Below are 19828 nucleotides of genomic sequence, written 5' to 3' on the forward strand. Positions count from 1 at the left end.
TGGGTCACTATCCGTGTGGAGTTTGCACATTCTTCCCATGGAAAGTGAGTGTTTCACCCCACAACCAAATATGTGCAGGGTAGGTGGATTGGCCACACTCAATTGCCCCTTAATTGGGATAAATGAATTGGGTACTCTAAATTTATATTAAAAAACATTTTCCATGTGAGTGTTTGGAATTCTACCAGAAATCTGATCACTACAAAAAAAATTGATCTAACTGTACTTCGACTATATCACGTAATTGCTGAGAATCTGACTGAATGACCTACACAAGACCCATACCTGCTCTTCATTCAAAAGGTAATTCCATTCTACTTGGATAAAAGATGTGCCCGACAGGTACTCCTCGCTAGTGGCAGAGTTCCTTTCTTCTGCTAGCATGGTGTAGCCATGCATTATGGTTATCCCAATGCATTTTGTGGGCAAGGTTGTGCTATTCATAATAATTAAGTGCCTACATGTTGGAACTACAGCCTCTCACAGACATTGAAGTATAAGAAAGAGAATGGAACTAATAGACATGCTACTTTGAACAGCTGCGACCTAAATAGGAACTAATAGCCAAGTAACCAATTACACTTGAATATAATAGAAATTTGAAAGTTTATTCATTGCAATCCTATATAAAATCTTCAATCCATTGCTTTACAATTACATACAGTAATATACATCAATACAGTACAACTCAACTGGAAGATTATGATTTCCGTAATGCATTGAAGTAATATTGAATAAAAACAGCCGGATGACTCTTGTTGAATTGAGAGAGGACCTTCTTTTTCTCTTTGGCAGGCAGTTTGGGGTTTTCATCAATGGTTTTAAGCAGCAATAAGAGTTCGTCCCTGGTGGTCTTCCGCATGTTGCTTTCACATGCAGCATGAGTAAGTCTCTCACAGTAAGTGTGCCCTGAGGAGAAGCAAGGAAGAAGTTACAGAAGACACCATCGTAGGGACAGAGAACTAGTTCAAGGCAGCTTTAAAACTAAAACAGTTATGCAATTCTGTACCCAAATCCATATCATTTCAATTTAAAACATATTCAGGTTCCTCAAAAACCTCAGGATACTTTACAGTACTTTTAGATTAATGCTTTATTTTATAAAGTTCTCCGATCTCTATGGCAGCTCCTAATTTTTACACTGCAAAACCATCTCCTTACCCAAAGGCAGAACCTTACACCCATGGTAAAAAGCTATAATGCTATTCCTAGTCAGTTGCAACCCTAACTAAATGCAAAAGTGCCTTCTTAGATCCTTGACATGTGCTGAAATTTGGAAAAATTGATGCCAGTTTATTTGTTTTGTTGCTGCTTCCAGTTTCTGAAACGCAGACCTCATCATACTACAACTATGCTGACCCTGGCCCCTGGCAAAATAAACTGATCATACTGTGGAGAAAGTTTTTTTCCAAAAAAGTCCAAGGCTAACCTGATGCAAATTGTAAAGATATTTTGAAAGTAGAACTTACAAGTTTGGAAAATTAGACTTGGAAAAAGCAGCGCAAAACCTTCCCTCCAATTTTGCAAGTTGAACATAGAACATACAGTGCAGGAGGCGGCCATTTGGCCCATGGTCTCTGCACCAACCCACTTAAGCCCTCACTTCCACCCTATCACCACAATCCAATAACCTCTCCTAACCTTTTTCGACACTTTAAAAAGATTTTTATTCTCCTTTTTCACACTTTCTCCCAAATTTACACCCATCAATAAACAATAATCAGTAACATATGTCAATCCCCACATCAACAACAACGATCCCATCCACCCACCAAACACTAGCCTGCATGTTCACACAACAAATGACAAAATGGAATTAGGGATCACCCATAGCTGCCATTAACACAGCCCCCCTCCCCCCAACCCTCCCACCCACACACCAACTAATGTTCAATGTTATCCAGTTCTTGAAAGTGCATAATGAATAATGCCCATGAATTGTAGAACCCCTCCATCCTACCCCTCAGTTCAAACTTAACCTTCTCAAGAGTCAAGAATTCCAACAGGTCCCCCTGCCATGCCAGGGCAAAGGGTGGAGAGGCTGCTCTCCAACCTATCAGGATCTGCCTTCGGGCGATCAACGAGGCGAAGGCTACAACATCTGCCTCCATACCCATTTCCAACCCCGGCTGGTCAGACACCCCGAATATGGCCTCCCGGGGGCTCGGGTCCAGGTTCACGTGCACCACTTTAGAATTTACCCCAAAAACTTCCTTCCAGTAATCCTCTAGCTTTGGAGAGGACTAAAACATATGAACGTGATTAGCAGGTGCTCCCCCCCCCCCCCGCCGCAACATTCACACATCTTCTACTCCTTCAAAGAATCGGCTCATCCTTGCCCTCGTGAGATGTGCTCTGCATCAGCCCCAACCTCGTGCACGAGGTGTCGGCATTCACTCTCCGGAGCACCTCACACCAGAACCCCTCCTCCATATCCTCTCCCAACTCTTCCTCCCACTTTGCTTTGATGCCTTCCAGTGGTGCCTTCTCCTCTTCCAAAATAGCTCCGTAAATGCCGACACTACCCCCTTCTCCAATCCCCCCGTCGTCAGCACCTCCTCCAGCAATGTGGAGGCTGGCTCTACAGGGAAGTTCGGTATCTACTTCCTGGCAAAATCTCAAACCTGCATGTATCGAAACACTTGCCCCTGCTCCAGCCCATACTTCGCTTCCAGCTCCTTCAATCCTGCAAACCGACGCCCAAGAACCAAATCTTTGTGTCTTAATCTCCTTCTCCTCCCATTTCCAAAAAATTCCATCCCACCTCCCTGGCTCAAATCTGTGGTTCCCTGAAATAGTCATTTCCCTTGACCCTGCCCACAACCAAAAGTGTTGGCGAAACTGCCTCAAAATTGTCAATTAAGCTATTATTACTGGACTCCGAGTATTTCCCCGGGGCTATCGGGAGCGATGCTGTGTTAGTGCTTTCAATCCCGACCCGCTACACAAATTCTCCTCCATTCTGACCCACTGGGAATTAACCCCTCTGACCCAGCTCCGCACCTTCTCCATATTCACCGCCCAGCAATACATCAGGGTTTGGAAGACCCAAACCCCCTGCCTGCCTTCCCCTCTGTAGCAGCACATTTCTAACTCTGGCCACCTTCCCTCCTCATATGAATGAAGTAATCCTTCTCTCAATCTCTGAAAAAAGCCTTTGGCAGGAAAATCGGCAGGCATTGAAAAATAAACAGAAATTGCGCCAACACGTTCATTTTAACCGCCTGTACCGGACGCACCATTGACAGAGGGAGACCATCCCACCTTGCTAGATCAGTTTTCACTCTCCCCACCAAACTAGAAATGTTGTACCTGCAGAGCCCCCCCCCCCCCCCTCACTCCCCAGAAACCTGCACCCCCCGGTACCTAAAGCGAGTTCCTGCCCTATGGAATGGCGCCCCCCCCCCCCGGCCGAGACACCACGAAATACTCACTTTTGTCTAGATTTAGTTTGTACCCCGACAAAAACCCAAACACTAAGCAGCTCCAATATTCCCCCATCCACACACTGTTCCGACACGTAACAGCAAGTCATCGGCATACAAGGCCACCCTATGCTCTATCCCACCCCTCCACACTATTACTTTCCATACCCCCAAACTTCTTAATGCGATGGCCAACAGCTCAATCCCAAGTGCAAACAGCAGAGCGGACATAGGACATCACTGCCTCGTTCCACTGTGGAGAGAAAAGTCTCTTGAGCTGATGTTGTTTATGCGGACACTCTCCCTCTGATCCTTGTATAGTAGCTTTACCCAGTCCACAAATCTTGGTCCAATCCCAAACCGCTCCAGAACTGCCATCAAGTACTCCCATTCTACTCGGTCGGAACACCTTCTCAGCGTCCAATGCCACAACCCCCTCGTTTCCTTCCCCCCTGCCGGTGCCATAACGACGTTCAATACCAGTCTAACATTTGAAAAGAGCTGCCTCCCTCTCACGAACCCAGTCTGATCTTCAGCTATCACCTCCCTTCTGATCTTCACCTATCGCCTTCAGGAGGCACTCCTCCAGCCTACCCGCTAGTACCTTCACCAATACATTTGTGTCCACATTCAGAAGTGATATGGGCCTATACGACCCACACTCCATTGGATCCTTATAATTTTTTAGCAACAGGGAAATTGATGCCTGCCTCAAGGTTTGTGGCAGCACCCCCTTCCCTATCACCTCTTCAAACATCCCCACCATCAGGGGTGCCAATTTATCCTTGAATTTTTTATAATATTCCACCGGAAACCCATCCGGCCCTGCCACCTTCCCCGACTGCATTCTCACAATCGCATCCTTTATCTCCTGCTCCACTGTCACTCCTTCTAATGTAGCTCTGTCCCCCTCCCCTAACCTCGGGTACTCCAACCCATCTAGAAATTCCTGCATCTCAGTCTCCCCCAGGTGGCTTTAACCTGCACAACCTCAAAATTCCTCAAAAACCTGGTTATCAGCAGATCCGGAGCCACCACCAACTTCCCTGCCCTATCCTTCACCTTAACAATTTCCCTTACCGCTGCCTCCCTCCGGAGTGGACCTTCTAACATGCTCCATGTTCGTAAGCTGCACCCCTTGCTCGTCTCAGTTGGCGAACCACCTTCCTGGTAGATAGTCGGTCAAAGCTCGCCTGTAGTTCCTTCCTCTTTTCCAGCTTCGCTGGGTCCCCATCTTCTGCATAACTCCCAAATACCTCCAACATCACATCTATTACCCTCTGCTGCTCCAACCTCTCCTCTTTGTCCACCCTGGCCTGAAACGAAATCACCTCACCACTGCCTTTAGAGCCTCCCAGACAACCGCCTTCGACACCTCACCCATACAGTTGAAACCTACACATTCCTTAAATTACCTTTTCAATTTTGTCGCAGAACCCTTGGTCCCCCAAAAGACCCACATCCAATTTCCACAGTGCTAACCACTGTTACTGTGCTGCCCATTAAGTTGCCCAATTTAGTCTAGAGCCAGTCTGCAGCACAGTCATCTGCCTGTGTCAGCACATCCTTCTTATTTCTTTTGTTTCATGTTGATCCAGCCTAAAGTGCTCCCTGTAGTCATGAGCTCCACATTCTAACCACTTTTGGTGAAGAGATTTTTCCTCAGTTCCTTATTTGATTTTACCACCACCATGTACTTATGGCCCCCTAGTTTTGGTTCCCCCACACTCACCCCACCTATCTAGTGTCAGTGCGCAAAAACATCTAAAATGACCACAGCGGACTAGTGTCCTTTCAAAAAGGGAGATTTAGAGGAGGCCACCTCCTATTAACCATCTGGATTGGGAAATTTGTATAGCCTCAGTACACATAACCTCATTTTAAATTAGTAGCCATTCAATAAGCTTTGAAATGCTTGTTGGGTATTTTGCAGAAACACAAGGTAGAAATGTGCAATTTTCTTACTTTACAGACTGCAGCTCATTTTAATGACCTCCACGACTTTCAAGCATAATGCAGGGCAGGATGGAATTTCCCAAGATGGCATGGTGGTGCAGTGGTTAGCACTGCTGCCTCATAGCACCAAGGACCCGGTTCAATCCCAGCCCCTGCTCACTCTCCATGTGGAGTTTGCACATTCTCCCCGTGTCTGTGTGTCTCTCATCCCCACACCAGAAATAAATATGCAGGATGGGTGTATAGGCCACGCTAAATTGCCCCTTAATTGGAAAGAAAGAATTGGGTACTTATATTTATAAAAGGATGGAATTTCTAGAAGAGTGAATGTTCTATGCGCACCTTCAACCACCAGCACGAAGCCTAACTTTACATCTCATTTAAGGTGCAACTTTGCAGGGTCTTTTAATGAGACAACCAACAGTGCACAAGCAGAAATTATCATTGATTCTCCAATGACCACAGCAGTTGTAGAATCTCTTCAGTGTAAAGGAGGCCATTCAGCCCATAGCCCATCACGTCTTCACCAACCCTCTGAAAAGAGTACCCTATACAGGCCCCATCCACTATTCCCGTAGCCCCATCCACTATTCCCGTAACCCCACCTAACCTTTGGACATTAGAGGCAATTTAGCCTGACCATCTTTGGACTGTGGGAGGAAACCCACAGAGGGTGAGAATGTGCAAACTCCACACAGCCAGTCACCCAAGGCCGAAATCAAACTCTGGTCCCTGTTGCTGTGATGCAGCACTGCTAAGAACTGTCACTGTGCCACCCCATCATTATACTAAAATTCAATTAATATTTCACTCAGGCATCATACTGGATGCCTGACACTGATGCAATAATGTGCCATTAAATGTTGATGGTAATCCATGTATTTTTATCACTTCACAAGAGGCTGTGTCTAAGTAACTCATCTTATTCCATTGCCACATACCTGTATCACGGTCTGGATCTCCACCACTTTGAATGAACATTAGTTTCTCACTCACCATTTTGTGCAACGATCCTGGGACCTGAAATATTTTAAAGCTGGTGTTATTCATGTCTTTCTTGAAAAATTACTCTTGTGCACTTCTGGCTGCAACAGCATCTTTTGCTGTACAGATGCATCTCGAATGTAGTTTGGATTCATCCAAAGCTAGACTGTTAGAATACTGGAGTAGACTCCTAACAATCTGTAAAACTGACAAATTGGCATCTTATGTTAAAAAAGGGAATTGTAAAGTTGCACAGTTCTTAAATAAAAAAGGGGAAAAAAAACTAAATTAACCTGCCACTAATTCCAACTATGCAATCCAATACAGTTCAAATGCCACTTATAAAAGTCAACAAAGCACAAGTTTTGTTTATCCATGCAGAATTTTAGAGAGAGAGAGAGACAGACAGACACACCCAAAGACCCTTTTCAGGAACAACCTGAAAATCCTTCTATTTTGTCAGACTCTTCTGACCACCCAATGCCATTGGGCAAAACTGCAAACCGTAGCCAGACCTAGCTCCTCCTATGGATTACACCTGTATCCCACTAAGATGTTCCATCACCTCCTTAGCTAAGACTAAACACAATCCCTCAAATCATCTACTCTCCAGGGAATCTCCAGCAATCCAAGCAATCTCTCATTAGTCATCACTGTAAACAAATAAATGGTTAAAATCAATCATTACCTCAATTACACCATCTTAATAACATGTTTTAATAGACACACTTGTGTATTTTAAAGTAGGGTTTTTAAATAACATTACTGCCACAAATATGAAATATAACGATTTCGACAATCACCACACTGTGGTGGATTCAAGATTGAATCTGGAGGGCCTTGGTAGGTTCAATCAAATCCCAAAAGCTTTATTTAGAAGATATTAACACTGCAGGCTGCAATGTTAGACTGCCCACTATGAATACAGGGCTTAAGAAGGAGTTACAGGGTTGGTGCAGAATTGAAGTGCTGAATGGTCTCATTGTGAATTCTGATGCATATTCATTTGAAGGTATGCTTGACAGAGGTCGATTTTACTGATAGTTGGCCTCCAGCCAATAGGCCAATCAGGCATATATAGAGAATTACTCTGCACACAGTACACAATTAAGCACAGTGGGTGTCACTATTGCTTCACAGCTCCAGGGTCCCAGGTTCAATTCCTGGCTTGGGTTGCTGTCTGAGTCTGCACGGGTTTCCACCTGGTTCTCAGGTTTCATCCCACAAGTCCCAAAAGATGTGATGTTAGGTGAATTGGACATTCCAAATTCTCCCTCGGTGTACCTGAACAGGCACTGGAATGTGGCGACTGGGGGATTTTCACAGTAACTTCATTACAGTGTTAATGTAAGCCTACTTGTGACAATATATATTAATTAATGGTGACTTTGAAATCACCATAAACGCATACAGAACTGTCTTTTTTCAATCACTGGTATGATCATCATAGCCCAATCACTCACGTAACAGGTTCAAGGACTCCTTTCTTTCCAGCCCTTCCAATTCTTTCTACCTCAGGTCTGATTTTGTATGACAGTGACCTAGCCATTACGCATCTCGTCTGACTTTCTTCCTTGATCTTCAGCTTTGCTGGGATATCCTTCATGCGTCCCAGCTTGCTGTGTCTCAAGACTTTGGGGAAGCCCGATTTGGAATCTGTCAAGAGGTTTACCTTATCCAATTTAATCTGAACTTTTCCAGCCAAGTTCTTCTCATTAGTGCCAGAAAATTTCCTTTGATTATGTGTCTTTTGATTGGTCTGAAGGTCGTTTCTTTTTCCAACAAACATATGCAACGTGGCCCTTCTGCCACAATTTCTGCACGAGTGATACTGCCGAGAGCCCAGTTTTTGCACAGCCATGACGAGCGCGAGCCTGTGTTTGTGAGAGTTTCAGACAATATCTCGAGAATTCTTCTGCTTGAACTCAACTGTTGAGCTTCTTTAGCTGCTCGTTCCATGGATACAGCCTTCTGGTTGCTTTCTGTCATCAACCACTTTTGAATAGCTTCACCCCTTAAACCACAGGCGAATCTATCTGATGGTATCATTAACACATCCTCAAATTCATTCAGCCATTCTTTTCAGAGTAGCTACAAACTGTGCAATCGATTCACCTTCGCGCTTATGAAATGTAAACCTTTCTGCGATGAGGGTTTTGGGGAATAATGGCCCTGCAACATTTCCACGATTTCTTCATACTTTTCTTTTCCAGCTATACTGGACATCCAAAGTAGTTAAATGTCCACCCCATCACGCTCTGGAATATTGGGGCTTTTAGATCTGCTACTATCTGGTTAGCTTGAACAAAATAGTCAAATTGTTCTGTATACAAGCCCCTTAGCTCTGTGCGCTCATCAAATGGTGTCTCAGTGCCAAAACCCCCCTGCCATTTCTCTGTATGGAAGGACCTGTGTGCGCACAATGTGCCACAAGTTTTTAGCTTCCTTTCTTCACAAACCCAAAGAATAACCTGAGCTCAGCAGGCTTTCCTTTGTGTTTTGCAACACCCCAGCTTTAAATTTGTTGTTGCAGGGTACTTGCTACTCATGGCTCCAGGGTTGGTTTTGGGCAGAGCACATAGCGGCTTCTCTCCAAAGGTTGTTCTGGTTCCTCCAGCGGCTGCAACCATTGATTGGTTTCCCCCATCGCCCTCACCAGCTTTCATGTAGCAACAATTTCAATTATTACAAACGCTGCTCACGGCTCCCCCATCACCAGCTTTCCGAGAGTCAGATGTGAAGAGCATGGAAACAGGCCCTTTGACCCAACCTCTCCATGCCGCCCAGTTTTTAAAACCATTAAGCTAGTCCCAATTGCCCACATCCCTCTATACCCATATAATTCCAAATGCTTTTTAAAAGACAAAATTGTACCTGCCTCCAGCAGCTCGTTCCAGACACTCGCCATCCGGTGTGAAAAAAATTGGCCCTCTGAACCCTTTTGTATTTCTCCCCTTACCTTAAACCTATGCTCTCTAGTTTTAGACTCTCCTACATTTGGGAAAAGATGTTGACTATCTACCTTATCTATGCCCCTCATTGGGTGACACGGTGGCGCAGTGGTTAGCATTGCTGCCTATGGCACTGATGATCCAGGTTCGATCCCAGCCCCAGGTCACTGTGCAAACATTCTCCCCATGTTTGCATAGGTTTCACTCCCACAACCCAAAAGATGTGCAGAGTAGGTGGATTGGCCACGTTAAATTGCCCCTTAATGGGGAAAAAATTAATAGAATATTCCAAAATTATTTTTTAAAAGATGTTAACACTACAGGCTGCAATGTTAGACTGATTTGTGCATTTTTGCATGCACAAATGCCAGTGATGTTAAAAGTGCCCCAGTTCAGCTTCAAGGCCGCTTGTGAGGAAACACCAAAACACTATGAATTCACACCATTGACCATCATAAAAGCTGACACTAACCTTTCAAGAGACCCCTCTGTAGGTGAGAATACTACAACTGAACCATGACTGATCCCGGGCAAGATACCCACCAGGCTGTCAGCACCCGTAGACATTGATTATTGGGTTAATGTTAGAAAATAATAAAATAAATAAATAAAATAATAATAATCTTTTAGTGTCACAAGTAGGCTTGCATTAACACTGCAATGAAATTACTCTGAAAATCTCCTAGTCGCCACATTACGAGTCACTGAGGGAGAATTCAGAATGTCCAATTCACCTAACAAGCACATCTTTCGGTACTTGTGGGAGGTAACCCATGCAGACACTGGGAGGTAACCCACGCAGACACTGGGAGAACGTGTAGACTAGTTTGGATTAGAAGAGCGTGGATGCCAGGATGGGGACTTGCAATTTTTGGGGTCGGGGTGGAGCCGGGAGTGCAGGAGGCGAAAGAGGCCGGTGTGCTGGCCTTTGCGTCCCTAATAGCCCAGTGAAGGATTTTGCTACAATGGAAGGACGCGAGGCCCCCAAGCGTGAAGACCTGGATCAATGACATGGCGGGTTTCATTAAGCTAGAGAAGGTCAAATTTGCCCTGAGAGGGTCGGTACAAGGGTTCTTTAGGCGGTGGCAACCTTTTCTCGACTTTCTGGCTCAACGATAGGGTACGGGGACAGTAGCAGCAGCAACCAGCGGGGGAGGGAAAAGGTGGGGGGGGGGGGGGGGACACGATGACGGTTTGTTTATTTAATTTAAATTTATTTTTAAGTTCTTTTGTTGTTCATTGGGGTTGGGGGGGGGGATGCGATACATGCGTCGATACAGTCTGGGGGTGTTAGTTATTATGGGTTATTTTGTTGCATTTCATGGTTTGTCGTTATGTTTTATATTTTCTGTAAAGAAATTCCAATAAAAATTATATTAAAAAAAGAGGGCGGATGCAAATTATATATTTCTATCCCCAAAAAAATGCTTTACAATCCTCACTCACTAGTAGTAATCACATTTGACATTCACTCCACGTTACCCGTCATTTGAAACCATTCAGGGAAATCTAATTTCAGTTGGAAAAATGTTATTGTACTCTTTTGTGCAAATTTGATTTACTGGATAATTTTAAAAGCAAAAATAAACTTTGATTAATCATGGAGTGCGCAGATATTCTTGGATCTTAATTTTAAAACTACGGTGGTGAGGACCTGGATTCGATCCTGCCCCTAGTCTGCATGGGTTTCACCCCCACATCCCAAAGATGGACAGGCTAGATGGATTGGCCACGCTAAATTACCCCTTAATTGGACAAACAAATTAGGTACTCTATATTTACTTTTTTTTAATAAAAGTGTTAATTTTAAAACTCTAGATTTATAGACAAACGGGTCTTCCCCTTTTAAACATTAATGTACACAGATCTAGGTTTCTTGCATACCAAACCTCATCATTTTGCCCTTGCACTCAGCTTGGTAAAACATAGGGCAGCACGGTGGCCTAGTGGTAAGCACAACCGCCTCACGGCACTGAGGTCCCAGGTTCGATCCCGGCTCTGGGTCACTGTCCGTGTGGAGTTTGCACATTCTCCCCGTGTCTGCATGGGTTTCGCCCCCACAACCCAAAAATGTGCAGAGTAGGTGGATTGGCCACGCTAAATTGCCCCTTAATTGGAAAAAATAATTGGGTAATCTAAAATTTTTTTAAAAAAAGCTTTGTAAAACATACTTGTGGGATGAGTGCGCTGTCTTGTGTAGACATCAAATACAATGGACCAGTACAGTCATTCATGTGTTTTGGGGGGGGGGGGGGGGGGGGGGGGTTGCATTCCACCACACGCACGCCCAGAAATGCTGTGTGTGCAGCACGCACTTTCTTTGTGGGAAAGGAGACTTTAACAGCATATTGGTTTTGTTTCTTTAAAATATAAATTTAGAGTACCCAATTCTTTTCTTTCCAGTTAAGGGCAATTTAGTGTGGCCAATCCACCTACTCTGCACATCTTTGGGTTGAGGGAGTGAAACCCACGCAAACACAGGGAGAATGTGCAATGTCCACATGGACAGTGACCCGGGGCCAGGATTGAACCCTGGTCCTCAGCACCATGAGGCAAGAGTGCTAACTACTGCAACACCATGCTGCCCTCAGTCGAACCATTTAACATGAGATTCTACATCACCAACGAGCAGAAGTTTGGAGACATGAACTTGGTCTACATACACATTCATGCAGGCAAACAAATCTGTAATGGAGGGGGAAATGGAGGCACAAATGACGAGTGTTGACTGCATGTAAAATTAAGTGGTCAAAATGGTAGCTGCTGTGAGACTGCTTCGCCCAGCAGCCATGTTTAGATCCATGGGAGGTGTCAGTCTCAGGATAAGGATAAGGAATCGGCCATTTAGGACAGATGGAAATAAATTTCTTCTCAGAGGGTTGTGAATCTTTTGGCATTTTCCAGCGCATTGAGCTGTGGATGGTCAGCTGTTAAGTAGATTTAAGACAGGGTGGCACAGTGGTTAGCACTGCTGCCCCATGGCACCGAGGACCTGGGTTTGATCCTGGCCCACCGTCTGTGTGGAGTTTGCACATTCTCCAGTGTCTGCGTGGGTCTCACCCCCAACCCAAAATGATGTGCAGGGTAGATGGATTGGCCACACTGAATTGCCCCTTAATTGGGGGGAAAAAAAAGAGAGAGAACTGGGTGCTCTTTTAAAAAGGTCTATTCAAGATAGAGATTGAAAGACTGAGTTCTACAGGAATAAGATTCTGAAGGGAAAACGGAAGTTGATGCGAAGTTCAACCGTGATCTTATTGAATGTGCAGGCTCCAGAGGCCATATAGCCAATATCTGATCCTATTTATGTTCTTACATACCTTAAATACATCTTTCTGATGATCAAGAAGGAACAAAACCAAGAGATCAGCTTTCCCTTTTGGAAGGTTCTTGTTAGAAACTATGGCTTTACCAAAAGTTCTCTTCATCACAATTCTATTCTCAATCTGGGGGGTAAATAATTAGATAAAGTTACTGCTATTGCTCGTTTTCTATGACATCAAGAAATTAAACTTTGCAAATTCACTTGTGGCACAGTGGGACAGTGGTTAGCGCTGCAGCCTCACAGCGCTAGGGACCCAGGTTCAATTCCGGCTTCAGGTGACTGCCTGCATGGAGTTTGCACTTTCTCCCAGTGGGTTTCCTCTGGGTGCTCCGGTTTCCACCTACAGTCCAAAGATGCGCAGGTTAGGTGGATTGGCCATGCTAAAATTGTCCCTTGTCCAGGGATGTGCCGGTTAAATGGGGTTACGAGGATAGAGATGGGGAGTGGGCCTAGGTGGGCTGCTCTTTCAGAGGGTCGGTGCAGATTTGATGGGCCAACTGGCCTCCTTCTGCACTGATACTGAATGAATGGCCAGCTACTGAAGAGTAAAAGAAAGAGTCCAACCAAAATCATTAAAATGGAATTAAAAGCCAAATCTTTAGACGATTAAACACTTACCCCTTTCTGTAAGGCAATGGATGCTGGCTGTGTGGCAACAGCCGTGAAATGCAATAACCTCCTGAGCTCATCCCGATTCCTGGAATCCAGAAGCTTTAGACATAGCTGTGTTGCCTCCAGCGCTGGTTCAAACTTGCCATTTACTGCAAAAGAAAGACGATAAACAGTGTATCGTCTGATACTTATAAGCCAACGAGTTAAAGATCACAGTCTCCGTTTCTCTGACTGGAGGGCATTATGGGTGCCATGATTTGCTTCCACATCCACAAACCTACACAGCAACTCTTTTGGCAGCACGGTGGCATGCTGGTTAGCACTGCTGCCTCAATGCCAGGGACGTCACCGTCTGGCGTGGAGTTTGCACATTTTCACAGTTGTCTGTGTGGGTTTTCTCCAGGTGCTCCGGTTTCCTCCCACAGCCCAAAAGATGTTCAGGTTAGGCAGATTGGCCATACCAAATCACCCCTTAGGATGGGGTTGTAGAGTGGTCTTTCTAAGGCTCGGTGAAGACTCAAATGGACTCGGCTCTGTAGGGATTCTATGAAAATTAACAATTCATTTTTTTTCCTCATCTACAACGGAACAATTTGACACACTTTCAAGGCTAACAGAACGAGAGATATTGGGAAAAGCATCAGAGAATACCCAGTGATTTATTCAACCAGCGAGGAACCACTCCCACCCTTCTTAAAAAAAAAGATTGTAATTTAGCCATTTACTGCTGATAGATGTTCTATAATAGTGTTGGTTTAGATAGTCTTTATTGTTCAAGTATAGAATTACCTTGCTTTATTGGAAGATAAAAACCTCAATCTTAAGTCTCACATCTGGACATTTAAAAAGAAAAATCTTCAAACAGATGAAACATTCAGATGGGAACATGTACCAATACAGCCCCAGCTCATCTACCCAACCCTTCAAACACCACCTGCTGCACACATGGCAAGAGTCTGCAGATCAGGGGCAGCACGGTGGCACAGTGGTTAGCACTGCTGCCTCCGCAGCACTGAGGCCCCGGGTCACTGTCCGTGTGGGGTTTGCATATTCTTCCCGTGTCTGCATGGGTCTCACCACCACAACCCAAAGGTGTGCAGGGTAGGTGGATTGACCACGCTAAATTACCCCTTGATCAGGCACTTTAATTAAATTTATTTTAAAAAGGTGCAGATCAGATGTTGGATTCATCAGAACTATCAAGCCAGTGTAAGCAAATCATTCTCAGTCCCAAGGAATTGTAAGAGGGAGCTTTTGGCGAGAGCACCCTCCAAATGGTTAAATACATTTTATTCGCAGACAAAAGTTGCATTCTAATGCAGTGAACAAAGCATTAGTGTCAGGGAAGCGGCAACATTTATTCGAGTGGAGGCTCACAATGCTACACTAACAAACTCAATGGAACCAGTGTCTCGAACCACAAGTGAATTCCTCCAGTAATGGTTGGAGACGTCAACCTTGGTCACGTACTCAAATCCTGGTACCATAAATAGTGGATGAGATTTATTTATCTTTCTTAAATAGGAAATGCTAACTTGGTGGATGAATTCAGGCTAGCAGAGTGGGTCGATGTAATTTAATGCAGAAAAATGTTGAAATAAACAGGTGGAGTGGCAAGGAGGGGAGGATAAAACAGTACCTGGATGGTTTCGACTTGTGAGCAACTGATGATGTAGGCAACTCAAATATATATATATTTTCAAAAGGCAGGTTAATCTCCCCCAAGATCTGCAGGTTAAGTGATTGCCATGCTAAATTGGCCCTTAGGTGTCCCGAGTTGCAGCTAAGATTGTGGGGTGGGTATTGGAGGTAACTCGGAGGGTTGGTGCAGACGTGATGGTCTGAATGGCCTCCTCCTGCACTGTAGGGACTCTACGAACTTTCAAACAAGCACCTAGCCTACCATATGACATTTGTTCATTGCCATATACCAAAGGAGATTTTATTGTCTTAAACTCATGTTCACTCAAGTGAAGGGAGACTGGCCAAGCTAATTTCACATAGGCTCTTACAACCACGGGAAAGCAGACTTGACCTTGGCTAGATGCAAGTCCAGGCCGGGGTAGAAAGCAAGTGTCCAATCCACTTGTTCGTTCCATTGGGTTTGCACATAGTTTTCATGTTTTGTTTCATGGTTTTAAGGTGGGACAAATACGTGACTTATCCAATTAAATACGGTAATATTTCTAACAATGGCTAAATAAATTGGCATTTCTGGAGTTACTTAGTCCATTTGTAGATTACCCGACAAAATCATTCCCCAATTGACATTGGAATCTTGTTTCGTATAGAAATTAGAGATCACCACGAATTCCTTTGTAATCCATCCCACAAGTTATAATTGAACAGCCCATTTCATTGTATTGCCAAAACTGTGCTAATAGCATTGCACCCTTTTCAATTAATAGATTAAAATGTATTAAACAAGTCTTTTTTTTTTTTTTAAAGAGTTCAGACAGCACAGTAAAACTGGGACAGAGATACAGGATTTAGAACCAGTTATTTGATATTAGTATTCAAGTGGAAACAAGGATGGTTAATAAAAGGCCAATAACTACAATAAACCTCAAATATTTAAGATCAAACGAGACATCAAAACAAGGCTTGTGCACCCCAAGTGGACATTAAATATTACCACTTGTGAACCTAAATGATACACAGCAACAACTTGCCCAGGTTCCTTTAAGCAGCACCTTCCAAATCTATAACCTCTACAGCCTAAAAGGACAAATGCTTCAGGCACACAGGCTCTCCTACAAGTCAAACATTACCCAGATTTGGAAAGATAATTTATCTTTTGTTGCCAAGTCAAAACCTGGAACTCCCGGTGGGTACACAAAATGGACTGCAACAGTTCAAGGTGGCTCACCACCAGCTTTTTGAAGGCAAATAGGGATATTGTGCAAAAGCTGGCCTCGTCAGTGGTGCCCACATCTAATAAATTAACAAAACAAAAAATAAAGATTCCAAGGCACAATTTTGAATAAAATCAGGGCAGTTCTCCCCAACACCATGGGCAATGTTTATTCCTCAATCTCCTTTATTCCAGCATCCTTCCAACTACAAAAGATGGGTACAACAAACAAATCCATTTGACGTAGGGTGTCTTCATTGTGGTGATATGCATCACTGTAAATACACAAGCAGTTAATGTAAATATACGTAGACTAGCTAGACACCAGATACATGACACACACACATTCAACCAATAGGTCAGTAAGATAGGACACTACCAATGGGCATTCACAACACAAGAGGTGACACTACCACAGGAGGGCATTACGCCAACCCATATAAAAAGGACACAGCACACATGATCTTCCCCTTTCCAGTGGAGACACTCAGGGTTGATTCAACACATCACACCCACCACCTGGATTGTGGCAGACTGGTTCATCAGTCAGAGTAGCTACAGCAGGATTAACGGGAGAGTCAAATCCCAAGTAGGAGAATTGTAAACAGTTTAAATAAACGTGTTAAAGCTATCTCCAAGTCTGAACCTTCCTTTGTCAGAGTGCACATCAAGGAAGCAGCTTATGCGACGTCAAGAGCACAACAAAACATTCATATGGTGCACCTTTGCGGCTGGCTGAGCCACAGGTGTTGCACATGAAGCTACCAAGTGTCGTCTTTGGCATTGCTGCCAAGCTGCAATAGCCTCTAGTCATTGTGGTGGTGCACACCAGCCAACATGGGCATTACCATTTTCCTCTGTCCATTTTCATCTAATGACTTCCAGGTGCAATAAATCGATGCCTCAGGCTGTCAGGTCACACTTGCAAGCATCCTTGAAGCAGAGCTTTCAGTACCACGACTGGCTCTGGCTTCCTTGCTATACGGAAAGTCCTTGAGCATGCGACTTTTCTTCCATCCTGCAGATCTGACTGAGCCTATGAAGCAGTCTCTGATGAGTGGGGAGCTCTGCCGTGGTAGAGGACTATGGCATGTGATTTTTCCCAGCCTGGACATACTGATTATTTTATCATTAATATGGTGCAATTGGTGAGCGTTGTGAAGAATTGGCTGTGGCATTTCTGACATTAGTGTCAGCACTTGCATTTGTTTGTTGTAAAATGCTTTGGGGCATTTGAGACTATATAAATTTGGGTGGCAGTGGTTAGCACAGCTGCCACACAGGGCCAGGAATCCAGGTTCAATTGTAGCCTTGGGTTGCTGTCTATGCGGAGTTTGCACTTTCTTCCAGTGTCTGCATGGGTTTCCTCTGGGTGCCCCGGTTTCCTCCCACAGATGTGCAGGTTGGGTGGGTTATGGGGATAGGGCAGGAGAGTGGACTCTTCAGAGGCCAAATGGCCTCCTTCTGCACTGCAGGCATTCTATGATTCTATCAATACAAGTATTCTTTACTGAAATAGAGTTATACAACTGATGATTTATTTTACTTTTGTCCTATTATACACCAAGGTACAAACACCATTCAGCAATGGTATGTTTTCCCCGAGGAGGGAGTTTGAAGAGAAGAGAGAGGATGGTGTCAGGTAAAAAAATGTTTCAATAGTAATTCAATACATAACCACAGAGCTACTCAATCCCAGGTTTGGGCAGATTCAGAAGAGTTTCCACTTGTGGCTGAGAGCAAGAAGACGGCCATTACTAAATTCAATGGGGAAATGCAGAAGACCACTACATTTCCAATCCTGAATAAAGTAGTGACTAGTTAACTAATTATTGTAGATGCATTTGAAGGGGAAGCTGGTTATACAGAAGGAAGGAGTAGGTATGTTAATTGGGTCAGATGAAGGGCAAGAAGATGCTTGGGTGGAGCATAAATACTCGTATCACCAGTTGGGCTGAATGATCAACGTTTGCTGGAAATACTATATAAATCAGGCATCAGTTTTACAAATACCCAAGAAAAAAAGGTTTGGCATCAAGGTTAATCAGTTGTTTGCTGTATGGAAGTTAATTTTTTTATAGAATCAGGAAATAACCATTACCTGCAAAAGGCAAGCGCCACTTAATTCCGCACATAAAAAAGGGATAGTGTCTGTGTGCACCATGAAGTATTTAGACAAATATTTGATATTGAAATGTTAACACGGATAAGCCAAATTAATTTCAGGATTATTTTGAACTGATTATAGCTATGTTGGGTTTCACAGTTTAAAAAAAAAATCTTTATTGTCACAAGTAGGCTTACATTGCAATGAAGTTACTGTGAAAAGACCCTAGTCGCCACATTCCGGCAGCTGTTCGGGTAAAGGGTTTCCCTTTTTATAGAAAGGGAAAAAAATAAGTTACGGTCCTGCACGGATACGGTGCATTAGACTGGCAGGAAGCAGCCCATGTCAGAGAGCCAGAATAAGCAGGCTTGAACTCCCCAATACTCCTCCAGATTGCTTTTATTCCCAAATATGGAGTATTGGTATTAGGTCATAAAGCAGGCACGTAAGACTCTTCAAGCCTCCCTACTATTCGATAGGATTATGGCTGATATTTTGCCTCAACTCTGCTCATTCCCCTCAATTCCCAGAAAGAGCAAAGCTCAAGCTATAGGCACCAAATTACAAGATCCTCTATGGTGGATGATATGAAAATATTACTGACCTCAGTGCACGAGGGCAGAGCTTGGTCACACATTTGGTATGAACAGAATATCCCTCTCCCATAAAACATTCCCCAAAGTCACTGGAACGGACTGTCACGCCTGATCAGACAATGACATTTCCCTCCCATTACATATTTCGCTGATCACTCACTTCAAAATGCCGCAGGATACAACTTGCACAATTTGTTCAGAATGCTTGTCAACACCTTTCCTGACAACCAACATTTCCCAAAATGTGTTACCAGTACGGTATACAAGATATTGGGATAATTGGTAGGGGAACAAACCGGTTGTATTGTTACCACACCAGTGTTGGCTACATTCCACTTGGGAGCATTAAGAAAAGCAACTGTCAAGACCTCGGGAGACTAAATGGTTTTAAAGCTAATTAATTACGAGTGCTGTTGCTGCTGTATTTTGTTTTTTAAATTTAGGGTACCCAATTCTTTTTTTCCCCCAATTAAGGAGCAATTTAGCATGGCTAATCCGCAGCAGCACGGTGGTGCAGTGGGTTAGCACTGCAGCCTCATGGCACCGAGGTCCCAGGTTTGATCCTGGCTCTGGGTCATTGTCCATGTGGAGTTTGCACATTCTGCCCGTGTTTGGATAAAAGCAAATTACTGCGGATGCTGGAATCTGAAACGAAAGAGAAAATGCTGGAAATTCTCAGCAAGTCTTGCAGCATCTGCAGGGAGAGAAAAGAAAAAAAGATCTTTAATTCTCACTCCACAGTATAAAATATTTCCCACTTTCTGTCGGTTAGCTTTGACAAAGATTCATAGGACTCGAAACGTTAGCTCTTTTCTCTCACTACAGATGCTGCCAGACTAGCTGAGATTTTCCAGCATTTTCTTTCCTTCCAGTGTTTGTGTGGGTTTCGCTCCCAGAACCCAAAAATGTGCGAGGTCAGCGGATTGGCCACGCTAAATTGCCCCTCAATTGGAAAAAATGAATTGGGTACTCCAAATTTCAAAAAAAAAAAGCATGGCTAACCCACCTATGCTGCACA

General features: G+C 44.0%; 1 protein-coding gene across 3 annotated transcripts in view; it reads right to left on the reverse strand.

Moving 5' to 3' along the window:
• Positions 1 to 587: 587 nt before the first annotated feature.
• The window catches only part of LOC119971759 (DEP domain-containing protein 7-like), a 64412-nt gene continuing 45171 nt past the window's right edge, over positions 588 to 19828 (reverse strand). For all 3 annotated transcript variants that reach the window (XM_038807819.1, XM_038807818.1, XM_038807820.1), the window contains exons 6-9: positions 13260 to 13402; positions 12637 to 12762; positions 6323 to 6401; positions 588 to 909 (exon numbers count right to left, since the gene is read on the reverse strand). In XM_038807819.1, the coding sequence (XP_038663747.1) occupies positions 701 to 909; positions 6323 to 6401; positions 12637 to 12762; positions 13260 to 13402 (557 nt within the window). In that variant the 3' untranslated portion in view covers positions 588 to 700. The remainder of the gene's footprint in view (positions 910 to 6322; positions 6402 to 12636; positions 12763 to 13259; positions 13403 to 19828) is intronic.

Source organism: Scyliorhinus canicula, chromosome 9, assembly GCF_902713615.1.
Source record: "Scyliorhinus canicula chromosome 9, sScyCan1.1, whole genome shotgun sequence".
NCBI classification, from domain to species: domain Eukaryota; kingdom Metazoa; phylum Chordata; class Chondrichthyes; order Carcharhiniformes; family Scyliorhinidae; genus Scyliorhinus; species Scyliorhinus canicula.